General features: G+C 34.7%; 1 protein-coding gene across 6 annotated transcripts in view; it reads right to left on the minus strand.

Moving 5' to 3' along the window:
• The window catches only part of LOC109450674 (solute carrier organic anion transporter family member 1B3), a 54,799-nt gene that overhangs the window by 26,941 nt on the left and 12,815 nt on the right, over positions 1 to 15,043 (minus strand). For all 6 annotated transcript variants that reach the window (XR_012494036.1, XM_074325952.1, XM_074325949.1 and 3 more), the window contains 4 exons: positions 12,177 to 12,309; positions 9,036 to 9,157; positions 420 to 554; positions 126 to 224 (listed from right to left, as the gene is read on the minus strand). Coding sequence is in view for 5 of the 6 variants with exons in the window: in XM_074325952.1 (XP_074182053.1) it covers positions 126 to 224; positions 420 to 554; positions 9,036 to 9,157; positions 12,177 to 12,309 (489 nt within the window). In the remaining variant the exon portion in view is untranslated. The remainder of the gene's footprint in view (positions 1 to 125; positions 225 to 419; positions 555 to 9,035; positions 9,158 to 12,176; positions 12,310 to 15,043) is intronic.

A 15,043-nucleotide genomic window follows, 5' to 3' on the forward strand; every position in this document is an offset into this window, starting at 1 on the left:
ACATTTATTTTCTATTTGTAACTTTTGACAAAAAGAACTATTGAAAGAGTAAATTCAATTATTTGAAAGAAGATGTCCTGTACTTGAAAAGCATTATCATGTTACCTTGTTCTGATTGTACTTACTTGGATCTACATATCCAACATCCACGTACATTTTAGCAGACACAGAGCTCAGCATAAAGCCAAGGATTGGACCAAGCATTGCTATTGCATACAAACTACCTGAAAAATTTAAAAAATAATATTATCAGAAGCCAATAATATGTGGTTCTTATTCAATATGTTTTTTAAAGTAACATTACACAATATGTTTTTCCCAATATTTAAAAAATAAATATAAGAATAAATTTAAGATAAATTTAGGAAAAGTAAACCCAGGAAAAGTAATCATAAAATCTAATATTTTCTGTACATTACCTAAATAAAGAGAAGAATCTCCTTCTTCAGCAAAATCATCAAGGTAAGAAATCCCCAAGGGTTGTATGGGAGTTTCTCCAATTCCACGAAGCATATTACCCATTAGGACATATACCCATGTATATGACTCAGATTCTGTTTGCCAACCAATGTAGACAAGAGAATGTTTTATTTTAAACATTAATTTTAACATTCCTATTAGAAATTCAACTACATTAACCCCTTAATTACTCCATTTAATATTTTTTTCTTTTTTATAATTATGAGTGACTCATATTCATCTTACAAAACTGGAAAATACAGAGAAGCACAAAGAAAACAAGCAAAAAGTATCTGAATCCAACCACACACAGAGAGCCACTTGTAGTATGTGTATATATCTTCCACATTTTTAGTGCACATAAAAATATGCATAATATTCCTTATGTTCATTATATACTTAAATGTCCAGTTCTTACTGTAATCTACTTTTTTAGTACTTAACACCATATTATGATAATTTCACAATGCTATTAAGATTTTTTAATATCAGGATTTTAATGACACCATAGTCATATGCTGAATAAATTTTCATAGTTTACTTAATCAATCTTTTATTTTTTATTCATAAAATATTTCTAATTTTTCACTCTGTTAAACAGGGATGCCATGACTATGATTGTAAATAAATCCTTGTGCATCCTGATTATTTTCTTAGTATAAATCAGCAAAAGTAGAAGTTCTTCATTTTTTAATTAGAGTTTATTGGGTTGACAATGGTTAGTAAAGTTACTGATTTAAGCAGATATGCATATTTTTATTCCTTACTATATAGAAAATTAACTTCCAAAAAGTTAGTAATTTATACACTCCCAGTAATACATATTAATAAAATCTGTCTTTTCCTATACCTCATTTATTTTTATTTTTAATCTTTTCCTATCTAGTAGGCAGAAAAACTTTAATGTGATAATTGGTAATTATACATTATGATTTGTGTTATAATAGGCAAAAAATCTTTAATTGGTGTAAAATTTGCATTTTTCATAAAGTTACATACATTTCTGCATATTTATGTCACTTCCCTCTTCTTTATATTAGTTTTTAATTTTTATTAACTTTACTGGGGTGACACTGGTTATTAAAATTATATAGGTTTCAACTATACAATTCTATAATACATCATCTATATATTGCATTTTGTGTTCACCACCCAAAGTCAATTCTCCTTTCATTACCATATATTTGACCCCTTTTGCCCTCTTCTACAACCCCCACCCTTACCCGCTGGGAAACACTACACTGTTATTTGTGTCTATGAGTTTTTGCTTGTTTGTTTGTCTTGTTCATTTGTTGCTTTCAGTTTTATATACCACATATGAATGATACCACATATGAATGAAATCATATGTGGTATATAATCATATGGTTCTCGATTTTTTTCTGTCTGACATTTCTCTTAGCATGATTATCTCAAGATCCACCCATGTTGTCCCAAATGATAGTGTCTCATCTTTTCTTATGGCCAAGTAATAACATTCCATTGTATATATGTACCACACCTTTTTTTATCCAATCATCAATCAAAGGACACTTTGGTTGTTTCCATGTCTTGGTCACCATGAATAATGCTGAAATGAACATAGGAGTACCTATATTTTTATGGATAAGTGTTTTCAGACTTTTTTTGTAAATACCCAGAAGAGGGATTTCTGGATTGTGTGGTAATTCTATTCTTAATTTTTTGAGGAACCTTCATACTATTTTCCATTGTGGTTGTACCAATTTACATTCCCAGCAGCAGTGTATGAGTGTTCTTTTTATTCCACAACTTCTCCGACACTTATTATTACTTGTCTTGTTGATCATAGCCATTCTAACAGGTGGTATCTCATTGTGGTTTCAATTTGCATTTACCTAATAGCTAGTGAATTTGAGCATTTTTCATAAAGCAGTTGGTCATTTATATGTCTTCTTGGGAAAAGTGTCTGTTCAGCTTCTCTGTCCATTTTTAAATTAGATTGTTTGGTATTTTTTGTTGTTGAATTGTATGAGTATTTATCTATTTTGAATAGTAGACCCTCATTGGAGGTGTTTGCAAAAACCTCCCATTTGGTTGGTTGCCTCTTTGTTTTATTGATGCTTTCTTTTGCTGTGCAGAAGATTTTTAGTTTGATATAGTCCCATTCATTTATTTTTGCTTTTACTTCCCTTGCCTTTAAGGTCAAATTCATCAAATCTTCTCTAAACCCAAGGTCCATAAGTTTAGTCACTATGTTTTCTTCTATACAGTTTATTGTTTCAGGTCTTATATTTAGGTCTTTGATCAATTTTGAGTTAATTTTCGTATATGGTGACAGATCGCAGTCTAGTTTCATTCTTTTGCATGTGGCTTTCAAATTTTCCCAGCACCGTTTATTGAAGAGGCTTTCCTTTCTCCATGGTATGTTCTTGGCTCCATTGTTGAAAATTATTTGTCCATATATACAGAGGGTGCCAAAAAAATGTATACACATTTTAAGTAGGGAAGAAACTGTATTAAAATTTAATATGAATTCTGACAATTAAGTTCAGAAACTTGTTGCAACAATGTTACTAACCTTTTTTTATATCAGAGGGACATATTATGAATATGTACCAGCTGGACAAACAGTTAACCAAGTTTACGATTTGGAAGCTGAAAAGGCTGCATGAAGAAGTTAGACAACCTGAACTTTTTGTCAACAATTCATTCCTCTTGCATCACAACAATGCACCAGCTCACATAGCACTGTCTGTGAAGGAGGTTTTAGCTAGTAAACAAATAACTATTGGAACACCCTCTCTACTCACCTGATATAGCCCCCAATGAATCTTTCTTTACCCAAAGATAAAGGAAATATTGAAAGGAAGACATTTGGATGGCATTCAGGACATTGAGGATAATATGATGACAGCTGTGATGGCCATTCCAGAAAAAGAGTTCCAAAATTGCTTTGAAGGGTGAACTAGGTGCGGGCATCAGTGCATAACTTCCCAAGGGGAGTACTTCAAAGGTGACTGTAGTGATATTCAGCAATGAGGTATGTAGCACTTTTTCTAGGATGAGTTCACTAACTTAATTGTCCAACCTTGTCTACTGATAAAAAAAGATGAATACAAATCATGTATATACATTTTTTTGGCACCCCCAGTATATGTGGGTTTATTTCTTGGTCCTCAGTTCTAGTCCATTGGTCTGTGTGTCTGTTTTTCTGCCAACACCACGATGTTTTCATTATTGTCACTTTGTAGTATAAACTGAAATCAGGGAGTGTGAAACATCTGGCTTTGTTCTTTTTTCTCAGGATTGCTTTGGCTATTCGGGGTATTTTGTGATTGCATACAAATTAATGATTTTTTGTTCTATTTCTTTAAAAAATACCATTAGAATTTTGATGGGCATTGCATTAAATTTGTATATTGCTTTGTGTAATATGGCCATTTTAACTATGTTGATTCTTCTAATCCATGAACATGGAATATCTTTCCATTTCTTTGTGTCTTCAATTTCTTTTAATGATGTCTTATAGTTTTCAGTGTATAGGTCCTTCCCATCATTTATTAAGTTTATTCCTAGGCATTTTATTCTTTTTGTTACAATAGCAAAGGGATTTTTTTCATTTCTTTTTTTTCTGAAATTTCATTGTTAATATATAGGAATGCAATGGGTTTTTGTATCCTGCAAGTTTACTATATTTATTTATAGTTTCTAATTGTCTTTTGCTGGAGTCTTTAGGGTTTTCTCTACAAAGAATAATGTCATCTACCAAAAGTGACAATTTGACTTTTGCGTTCCCAATTTTGATGGCTTTTATTTCTTTCTCTTGCCTGATTGCTATGCCTAGGACTTCCAACACTATGTTGAATAACAGTGGTGAGAGGGGACATCCTTGTTTTGTTCCTGATCTTAGAAGGAAAGCCTTCAGGTTTTCCCCAATAAATATGATATTAGCTGGGGGGTTGTCATATATAGCCTTATTATGTTAAGGTACCTTCCTTCTATACTCATTTCATTAAATGTTTTAGTCATAAATGATGTATTTTGTCAAATGCTTTTTCTGTATCTATTGATATGAACATATGATTTTTATCACTTATTTTGTTTGTGTGGTGTATCACATTAGTAGATTTGTGTATGTTGAACCATCCTTGTGCCCCTGGAATGAATCCCACTTGATTGTGATGTATAATCTTTTTAATGTATTGTTGTATTTGATTTGCTAGTATTTTGTTTAGGATTTTTGCATCTGTATTCATCACAAATATTGGTCTGTAGTTTTCGTTTTTATGTTATTCTTACCAGGTTTTGGTATCAGGGTAATGTTCGCCTCATAAAATGAGTTATTGTGTTTCCCGAAAATAACACCTAGCCGGACAATCAGCTCTAATGCATCCAGAAGACACTAGGCTTTCGGCTAAGTCTTATTTTGGGGAAACATGGTAGGAAGTATTGCTTCTCCTTCAATTTTTTTGGAAGAGTTTGAGAAGGACAGGTAATAAATCATCTTTCAATGTTTGGTAGAATTCACTAGTGAAGCCATCTGGTCCTGGACTTCTGCTTTTGGGAAGGTTTGGGATGATTGCTTCAATTTTCTTTTTGTTGATTGGTCTAATTAGATGTTCTTTGTGATTCAGTGTAGGAAATTTATACATTTTTAAGAACTTGTCCATTTTGTCTAGGTTATTGAATTTTTGTGGCATAGAATCTTCCATAGTATTCTTGCACAATCCTTTTTATTTCTGTGGTATCCATTGTAACTTCTCTTTCATTTCTTATTTTATTTGTGTCTTTTCTCTTTTTTTCCTTAGTGAGTGTAGCCAGGAGTTTGTTAATTTTATTAATCATTTCAAAGAACCAGCTCTTTGTCACATTTTTTCTATTATCTTTTTGTCCTCTTTTTCAATTAATTCTGCTCTAATTTTTTCTTATTCCCTTTCTTCTGCTGACTGGTTTTCATTTGTTCTTCTTTTTCTAGTTCTATAAGATATAATGCTGGGTTGTTTATTTGAGATTGTACTAGTTTCTTGAGATAGGTTTGTAATGATATAAATTTCTCTCTTATTACCACTTTTGTATCCCAATAATGTGTTTCTATGTATCTTTTGATGTCTCCTTTTATTTCTTCTTTGATCCAGTTTTTCTTTAGTAGGATGTTCTTTAATCTCCACATATTTGTAGTTCTTCCTGCTTTGTTTTTGCAGTTGCTCTCCAATTTCAAAGTATTGTGGTCAGAGAATATGCTTGCTATCATTCCAATCTTCTTAATATTTTTGAAGCTAGTTTTGTGTCCCAATATATGGTCTATTCTTGAGAATGTTCCATGTGCACTAGAAAAGAATATAGTCTGGTGTCCTGGGATGAAAGGTACTGTAAATGTTGATTGTGTCCATTTGGTCTAATGTGTCATTTAAGGCTGATAGTTCCTTACTGACTTTCTGTTTGGATGATTTATCTATAACTGTCAATGAGGTATTTAGGTCCCCTACAATAATTGTGTTTTTGTCAGTTTTCTCCTTTAGTTTTTTTAGTGGCTACTTTATATATTTTGGTGGGTTCTAATTGGGAGCATATATATTGGTGTTATGTCTTCTTGATGAATTGTCCCTGTTATCATTATGAAATGTCCATCTTTGTCTCTTGTTACCTTTTTTATCTTGAAGTCTATTTCATCAGACATAAGTATGGTTACACCTACTTTTCTCTGAATGCCATTTATTTGGAGTACTTTATTCCACACTTTCACTTTGAGTCTATATTTGTCCTTGTGGGTCAGATGTGTCTCTTAAAGGCAGCATATGGTTGGGTTTTGTTTTTTGATCCAATCTACTATTTAGTGACTTTTTTTTCTGATAAGTTCAATCCATCTACATTTAGGGTGATTATTAATATATATGAGGATTTCCTATAGCCATTTTATCTTTTGTTTTCCTATAGTTTGGTGTCGCCATTGTTTCTTTGCCTTTGTGTTTCTCTCTGTTATTTTAGTTTGGTGGACTTCTATGATTTATTCCTCCGTTTCCTCTGTTTTATATTATGTATCTTAGTTCTGAAATTCTTTTTTTTTTTTTTGAGTGGTTACCATTGTGTTTAGGTAAAAGAAAATTTCACATTTACAGTAGCTATTTTTCCTTCAGCATGCATCTTAGCTTCATTCCCCTTTGCAAATTCAGACCTTTACTACTCCTCTTTTATGTTTTTGTTGTCACAAATTATCCCTATTTATGCCCTAAGTTCATTTCCAAGTTGCAGAAGCAAATTGTCTTCTCCTCTTTTCCTTTTTTAAATGTTTTTATCTCCTTTAATCTTTATGTTATATTTAAGTGTATCATGCCCTATTCTGTGTAGGGGTTACCATTTCCTGCTTCTGTCTGTTAGTCATCTTACTCATAGTTCTGTATCCTTTTGGTTTTTTTGTTTTAGTTAGAATAACTTCCTTTAATATTTCCTGTAATTCAGGCCTTGTTGTGGAAAACTCCCTCAGATTATTTGTACCTGCAAATGTCTTTATTACTCTTCCATACCTAAAGGATATATTATGTATATCCTGGATGTATTATTCTTGCCTGGTAATTTCTCTCTTTCAATAGTTTGAATACTTGATTCCACTTCCTCCTACCTTGTAGAGTTTCTGCTGAAAAATATGATGACAATCTAATGGGCTTTCCTTTATAAGTTACAGTCTTCTTTTCCCTAGCTGCCTTGAGAATTCTTTCTTGGCCATTAATTTTTGACAGTTGCAATATAATGTGCCTTGGAGAAGGCCTTTTAGGATTGAGATAACTAGGTGTTCTGTTTTCTTCTTGGATCCAAGGATCTAGTTCTTTCCATAGGTTTGGGAAGTTCTCATTAATTGTGTGAATATGCTCTCTGTTCCCTCCTTCTCCTTCTGGTATACCCATTATTCCTGTATTGCTCTTTCTGATTGAGTCAGATAATTCTTGTACAGTTCTTTCATTTCTTATAACTCTCAAGTCTCTCTCTTCATCCATCTGTGTCATTTTCAGATTTCTATCTTCAATATCATTCTTTCATCCATCTGGTCGGCTCTATTTCCTAAGCTCACTATTTCATTTTTCATCTCTTTTATTGAATTTTTCAGCTCCAGAATTTTTATTTTATTTTTTTTATTTTTTAAAACTCAATCTCTGGTAAAGTATTCATTTTGTTCATTGCTATTATTTCTGAGTTCATTAAATTGTTTATCTGAGTTTTCTTTCATCTTGTTGAGTTTTTTTCAGAACAGCAATCTTGAATTCTCTGTCATTTAAGTCACATATTTCCATGTCTTTAAGTTTATTTTCTTGATTTTTAAAAAAAATTCTTTCTGAGCTGCCTTGTTACTTTGGTGGTTCATGGTAATTGATGGATTATTTCTTTTCCTACATGTCTATGGGAAAGAATTCTGTAGCAGGTTGATAAGAAGAGGTCTTTTTTGTTTTCCAGTAGGTAATATTGGAGAGTTTTATTTTTTGCTTTTGGATCTCTGCTGGGTGGTGGGAGATCCCATGTAACCCCTGGGGAGGTGGGTTACTCCTCTGTGACCAGGTCACCTTGGTCTCAGGACACCACCCTCATGGGAAAATGTAGAGGGCAATGGGGTTCTGAGTCCCTGATCCCAGTGCTGTCCCTGCAACCAAATGTAGAGCTGTGCTGCCTGAGGAGCTCTGGGTGCCCCTACTGTGATCAGCCATGAAGGGTGGGGGGCAGGGTGGACTGGGAAAGGCTGCTAGTGTTTTTGGCTTTTTTCTCTTCTGCATAATGGCAACTGCCAGACCACAGCTGCCTCACCTCTATATCTTCACTTTTGTCACTGGGATTAGCCTCAGTGTGTGTCTTCCTCTCAGAAACAGTCTCTCTACTTCTCAGGGCTGTAGATATTCTGCTCTTTAACCTGACACTCACCACTACAGTTTCTTCTGGTGGGGTTTGGTGGCCAGGCTCTGTGGCTTTGTTTTTGCCTGGCAGTGAGGACTGCTAGCCCATAGCTACCACACTTCTGTTTTTGGTCTTTTCCTGGAGTTTTCTGCCCTGATTGCTGGATTCAGCCATATTATATGCTGGTCACTCAGGCTTGTATGTTTGGGGCCACAGAGAGTGCAACTGCACCCTGAATTCTCCCCTTTCCTGGGACCCACAGTGAACTCTGAACTATATCCATGGCAGTGAGCTACAGGTTGTGTCTTCTAACCCATCTCTGCTCTTCTCCTTTTGCTTTGCTCTGGTTTGCCCAATTTGCCTACCTTCAGATATTTCAATATATGTATCTCTCAGACATGTTTGTTTGTTGCACAGGGAATTCTTTGTTGCGTTATAGCTGTCCAACTTGTTGTAACTGCTAGGGGAGGTCTCCTCAAGCCACCATGTTTCTGATGTCCACCCTCTTCTTTATCTTAAATGCATATATTCTTTGCCAATTTCCTATCAATATGTTCCCCTTTTTATTACTTCTAAAAGCTTTATTAGTTCTATACACTATTGTAAGCTGAATTTTTTCCTATTTGTTTTAAATCAATTTTGCTGATGATTATTGCAATTTTACAGATGTAATTACAATGATTAATTTTAGAATCTTTATTAGTCATACTAATATTCACTAATGTCATTTCAATTCTTACCTTTGCCCAGTATCTCAGATGATGTGTTATTGAGTAACAAATGTTGATTAATTTGACAGGTGGATAAGCTTGATGTTGAATTACTTGATAGATTCATATTGGTTTCTTCAGAAAACTTGTAACTGTAAGGACATCACTAGATTTAAAATGTTGCTTATCTATTGAATATTTTTACTTTTCCCAAAAACACAGAGGACTTTTCCCCTTTATTTGCACCATTCTCTCCTCCAAATTATTAGAATCCTCTCTGTGAATTTCCCAGCCTGTATTTTAGGAGAGGTAATGAATAAAAGTGAAATGAGAGTGTTCACTAAGAAATATCATTAGTACTGTCCAGGCAAGGTAGATTATCATGTTACTATCATTCTAGGAGTGCTTATATTCTGGTCAAGATTGAAATATCCTGGTTTTATGTTTTTTAAACTTCTAACTGTATCTATCCATCCCTTTGAATTAACTGCAAAGATGGTCACAATCTGAACTGTCTGATAAACTTTATGATAACATTTAATAAAATTTAGAGCATTGTTTTCCAAATCAATGTGTAATACATGCTGATTAATCTACATTTTCTGTCAATAATCTGTCTGATTATCTTTCATACACACACACACACACACACAGAGTCCGAAGCCTGACTCTTCAAAAGTTAGTTTAAAAAGTTTTACTCCATTTCAATTTGATGAGGAGGAACTTAATATGAAAAACAGAGATGGAGCTAGAATAGGGACTAATGCTGATATCTAACAAACTGAGGTAACGCGTGAGTTCCAAGGGCAGCCTATTGCATGCCAGGCATTATATTAAACTCCAAAGAACAAGAAATAAAACACACAGTTTTTGTACTTACGGAATTTTATACTCTCTAAGATAGAAGATATAAATTTAGTAGAGCAGGTCCTGAGTTGTTACAAAGAAAAAAACAATGATCAGCTTTACTTGAAGTTGGGGAAGGGGTGGATTAGAGAAGATTTCCCAGTGAAGATGACATGTGAGATGAATCTTGAAGATAGATAGGAGTGTAATAGGTAGAGAAAGCAGAAAAAGTATTCAAGGTTGTCAAAAACACCATGTGCAAACGTGTGACGTATTAGGGCACATTTAGAAAACTGCAGGTATGGAGTGTGGTCCTCAATGGTGCAGAGTCATATGAGATGAAGTTAGAAAGATAGTCAAGGACCAAACCAATGATCAACCTGTATATGTAAATGAGTTTAGATATTCATCTATCAGCAAGAGGCATTTAATATTTTTGACTGTGACCAACAGTAAGAAATGCATTTTGCACCACAATCACAATACATACATATATGGGTGCACACACACACACACACACACACAGACATGCTCACAAATATACAACCAAACGTTTTACAGAACTATATTTGTTCCCACTTACATTGTATATTCTTCTATTTTATCTTATTCTGTTCTATCATACTCTATTAAAAAATTATTGGTCTCAATAATCTGAATCAGTTTTTTTGGTCCAATAGTGGTTCAGAATCTGAAGTTTGAAAAAACACTGCTCTAGAAAACTGGGACTTTTAAGCAGGACTAAAATAATTAGATTTGTATTTTAAAGTGAATATTCTAGTATACTATATAAGTTAGATTGGAGTTGAGAAAGGAGACAAGAAGTCCAGGTCAGAGATGAGGGCAGCCTCAACTAGGTTAGGGACAGTGGTTGAAAGGAGGGTACAACTTTGACAGATAGGAGATAGAATAAGCAAGATTTGGTGACCACCTGTCATCTGTGTTGAAATAAAGAAGGAGTCTAGGATGATGCCCTGGACTTTGGTTTGAGTTTCTCTGTGGTTAAATGAATCATTGCTGAAAGAGTAACAGAAAAACCTGAGCTGATTTTGGCACAGGGATGAATTCAGTTTTGAATATATGGATGGGAAATGTTTGTAGAATGTTAGTTTTGAGACACCTATGAGGTGGTTGATTATATATAGATCTTGAGTGTAATATCATGTATAGCTGATAGTTGCATTTACTCCATACAAATCATCTAGAATGAAAAGTGAAGCAGGTTGAAGAGGGACCTGAGGGGGACTGACATTATGGTGTCAGCAGCAGAACAAAAAGATGGGCATGAGGAAGAAGCCACAAAGATAGGAAATAAATTGAGAGACTAATACAATGAAAGTAAGAAGGAGCAGTACCAGGAAGAAAAATGTACTTATGAGGGTCAAATATAGAGAAGAAAAAAAAGGAATTAATATGGTAGCTAAAGGCATGACTATCGGCTTTTGCGACAAGTACATAACTAACGTCTGTAGCAGTACGTGCTCATTGTCTCTCAATATCCATTCTTCCCTTTTTCCATTGCAATAGAAGGTGGGATTTAGCTAGTAGCTGGTAGCATGGCAGCCTGAAATAAAGCCTATTTTTTCCAATGTCTATATCTGGATATAAAATGTAATAAAGTCTGGCCAATGTCAAATCAATAGAAGTGTTATGCTTCTGAAATTATTTCTGAAGCCCCAGCCTCTGTACACTCTATTTCTTCTTCTTTCTTTTACCTTCTTCCATCCTTTTGCTTAGAACAGCATTGTTACAATTTGGACCATAAAGTCGAGGCCATGCAAGGCAGAGCAATATGATAAAAATAAGCAGGAACTTACCATTCCTGGGATGGCTACTTTAACTTTTATGTGAAAAATAAACTTGCTTCTATCTTATTTAAACTACCACTATTTCAGGTTTTTCTGTCATTAGTGTCTGACTCTAATCATAACTTCATGGTGACCTTAAGAAGAACAATCTCAATGGATATGGTAGTGAGAAAACCCATACTGCAGTATATTGAGTGGCAAAGTTTATTGAATGTAATAAAATCTTGTAGGCAAAGATATGAAATATATATATTGTATTAAAAAGTCAAAAAGATCTTACTTATTTCCTATGCAATTGTAGACCTTCTTTAGTACTATTTGTATTTCAAATTCAGTGAAAGCCAGAGTGAATAAATCAATAAACTAATTATCACACCAAAAAATCAATTTCATTTCTACATATACTTAGTGGATAGTCTTCTCAAAAGGTGACTACTATTTAAAAGCAGAAAATAAAATTGTACTACTAATTTACAAGTAGATGGCAATTAATTGCACTGAATTGTTTAACACTTACGATTTCATGAAGAAATGTGGCAAAGCAGTCAAAATACTTCCAGTTCCCATAATGAAACAACCAATTCCAATTATCTTTGGTCTGTGTAGTTTGGATCCAAAGTAACTCACAAATACAATCACAAGCAAATTTCCTAGAAAAAGAACAAAATCATTTTTATATGATTTATTATAGCAAATGTTGACTGAGTCCAGTTTTATGTCCAGTAGAATGGAAGGCCCCAGAATGAATGAAAATAGAACATAAGACCATATAATTTAATTAAGAAGATGAAACTCACTTACATTAAACTATTCACTATAAAGGTTTATGGTATTAATAATACACAGAATAGGTTTCAGATACACAAAAGAAAACACCTGAATTACTTGGCAATATTAGTGAAGCAAAATTTTATTGAAGAATTTGGAGTTAACTGGTTTATATTGGAATGAAGAAAAAAATGGAGGGAATATTCCTGACCTGAGGGAAAGGCATTCATTCATACATTTATTCATTCACTTCTAGCATTCTTCAAATTCAGTTAAGTACCGGCCACGGTGTTATTTGCCAGGAATATAAAAAAAGAATGAACCATGGTATCTATCCTCAAGAAATGTACATGCCAGTAATAAGATAGACCACAGAAAGGGAGAGCTTAAATTAATTAAGGGTTTCAGAAAAATTTTCTGGAGGAGGGGACACTTGAGATTTAATGTTGAGGACAAATTATTTAGATTAAAAGGGAAAGAAGAACATTCCAAATGCAGGAGTGACAGTCAATTCTGGTCCACCCAGAGCAATATATATAATAACAAACAGACAACAACCAAAAATTACTGAACATTTGATGTGGAAAAAAAATAGCATGAAATAAAAGCACCAAAGTGAACTGGCATATAAAGCAACCGATAAAGAAACAGTTAAATAAGGAAACTAAAAAGAGAAGAAACTTCGGAAAAAATCTAGTTAGTATCTCTACAGGTACAAGGGAATCCATAAAATAAGAACAAGCAGACTAAAAATAATAAGACAACAATAAAGTATTATTGTAAATTAAAAATATCATAGAAAAAATGTACATATTGGGGCTTGAAATGTTAAGATGGAAGATGGCATCAGAGAACATTGATGGAACATAAGGAAAAAAGGTAACATTTTAGGAAGAAAAACTCATAGGAAGAAAATCACCAAATAAATATATTTTCCAGCAAGCAAGGGTTCAGATACTATGTCATGCTTTCAATTATTTCTGGAAAAAAATAACTAATGGCAGATATACTTCAGATAAACTAAATATGAGACTTGAAGTCAGAAGATTCAAGAAAGAGTGGTAATAAAAGAAACTTATAAAACTTATAACCACATCCAAATACTTACTGTTAAATAGCTATAAGGCTTAACAAAAATATTAATAATCAATTTCTAATAAAAAAGACATACAGGAAATTACAATTTAAAGCTAATAACAGTCTAATACTAAAGCATAAATGATTTCATTAAACCAGGGAGAGGAAAAAGTGAAGGACATTTAGGGTGTAATATTTTCTGAATCATGAAAAGACAAAATTAATAACAAATAGATGGGTCTTCTTTTATACAATTTTTAAAAAAATACTTAATATCTAAATATATTTTAAATAAAGTTAGAAGACAGCAGACTTAATTTTGAGTCCTTTTAAGTTATTACATAGTAACAAAAAATAATGGGTTTTGGTCAAGATGACACAGTAGGTAAGTACTGTGCTTACCTGCTCTCATGAACACATCAAAATTGCAACTAAATTACAAAACAACCATCACTGAGAATCGGCTAAAATCTTGCTAAACTGAAGCCCTACAACTAAAGGCATGCAGACGAAGCCACCTTGAGACTGGTAGGAGGGGCAGACACTGAACAGGCTGACCACATCCACATATGACCATTAAAAATTGGGAGGGATATCTTGACTGCAGAGGTGCCCCCTGGAGGAATGAGGGGTCCCAGGCTCTTTCCAGCCCAGGATTCCAGTGCCAGGGAGAGAAGTCCCCATAATTTTTGGCTGTGAAAAATAGTGGAGATTGTGACTGAGACAGCAGGTGGCTTCACTCCTAACTACTCTTCTTAAAGGGATGGCACAAAGACTTACCCACTGATGGAATCACTGGCTCTGAGCCCCAGCCTGAGGCAGCAGCTGGAAAGGCGGCAGGGACATACGGTGGAAAACTGAGTTGTCTGGCTTAAAGACAGGGGCTAGAGGGGCAGCTTTCTCCTGGATGGAAGAGCTGGTGGAGACCATTGTTTCTTTGTTGAGCCCTCTCCCTTCCCAGCATGCAGGCATAGGTGGCTGCTATATCTGAGTCTCCCTGAAGCTAGCTAATGCAGTTCGTTCACCACATCCTGGTGATTTAAGACCCTGCCACATCCAACAGTCAGGCACACCCAAGCTGCTTTCAGTGGCTTTTTTGTACAAACTGCCTGCCTTGGCTCATGCTGCAGACTTTCCTAGGGTCTCTCAAAGGTTCACAGAACCCAGACAAGCAACATCTGGCTTCAGCATGTCCTGTACCTCTGGCTGAGCAGCCAGAACCCCAGCAATAGAGGCAGCCAGCCTTGGTTCATGGCTTATCCTCTCCAAACACATCCAAGCACAGCATGGGTGGTGGCCATCTGTGTATTTCTTTGTGCCTCCTACCAGATGGCCCCCCAGGTGGGGCATGGGCTGTGGCTAAACTTGACCTGCAGCGTGTCACCTCTGAAGTGGTTCAGGGGCTTGTGCCCCTAGCAGCCATCTTCAAAACCAGCTGGAGAGTAACACAGCCACCTCCAAAGATGACACACCCAAGGGGCAGATTGGGCAGGCACCAGAGCTGTGCTGAGGCAGATCTTGCTCTATAGGGTCAGCCCC

The sequence above is a fragment of the Rhinolophus sinicus genome, linkage group LG02 (genome assembly GCF_036562045.2).
Source record: "Rhinolophus sinicus isolate RSC01 linkage group LG02, ASM3656204v1, whole genome shotgun sequence".
Classification (NCBI taxonomy): Eukaryota; Metazoa; Chordata; class Mammalia; order Chiroptera; family Rhinolophidae; genus Rhinolophus; species Rhinolophus sinicus.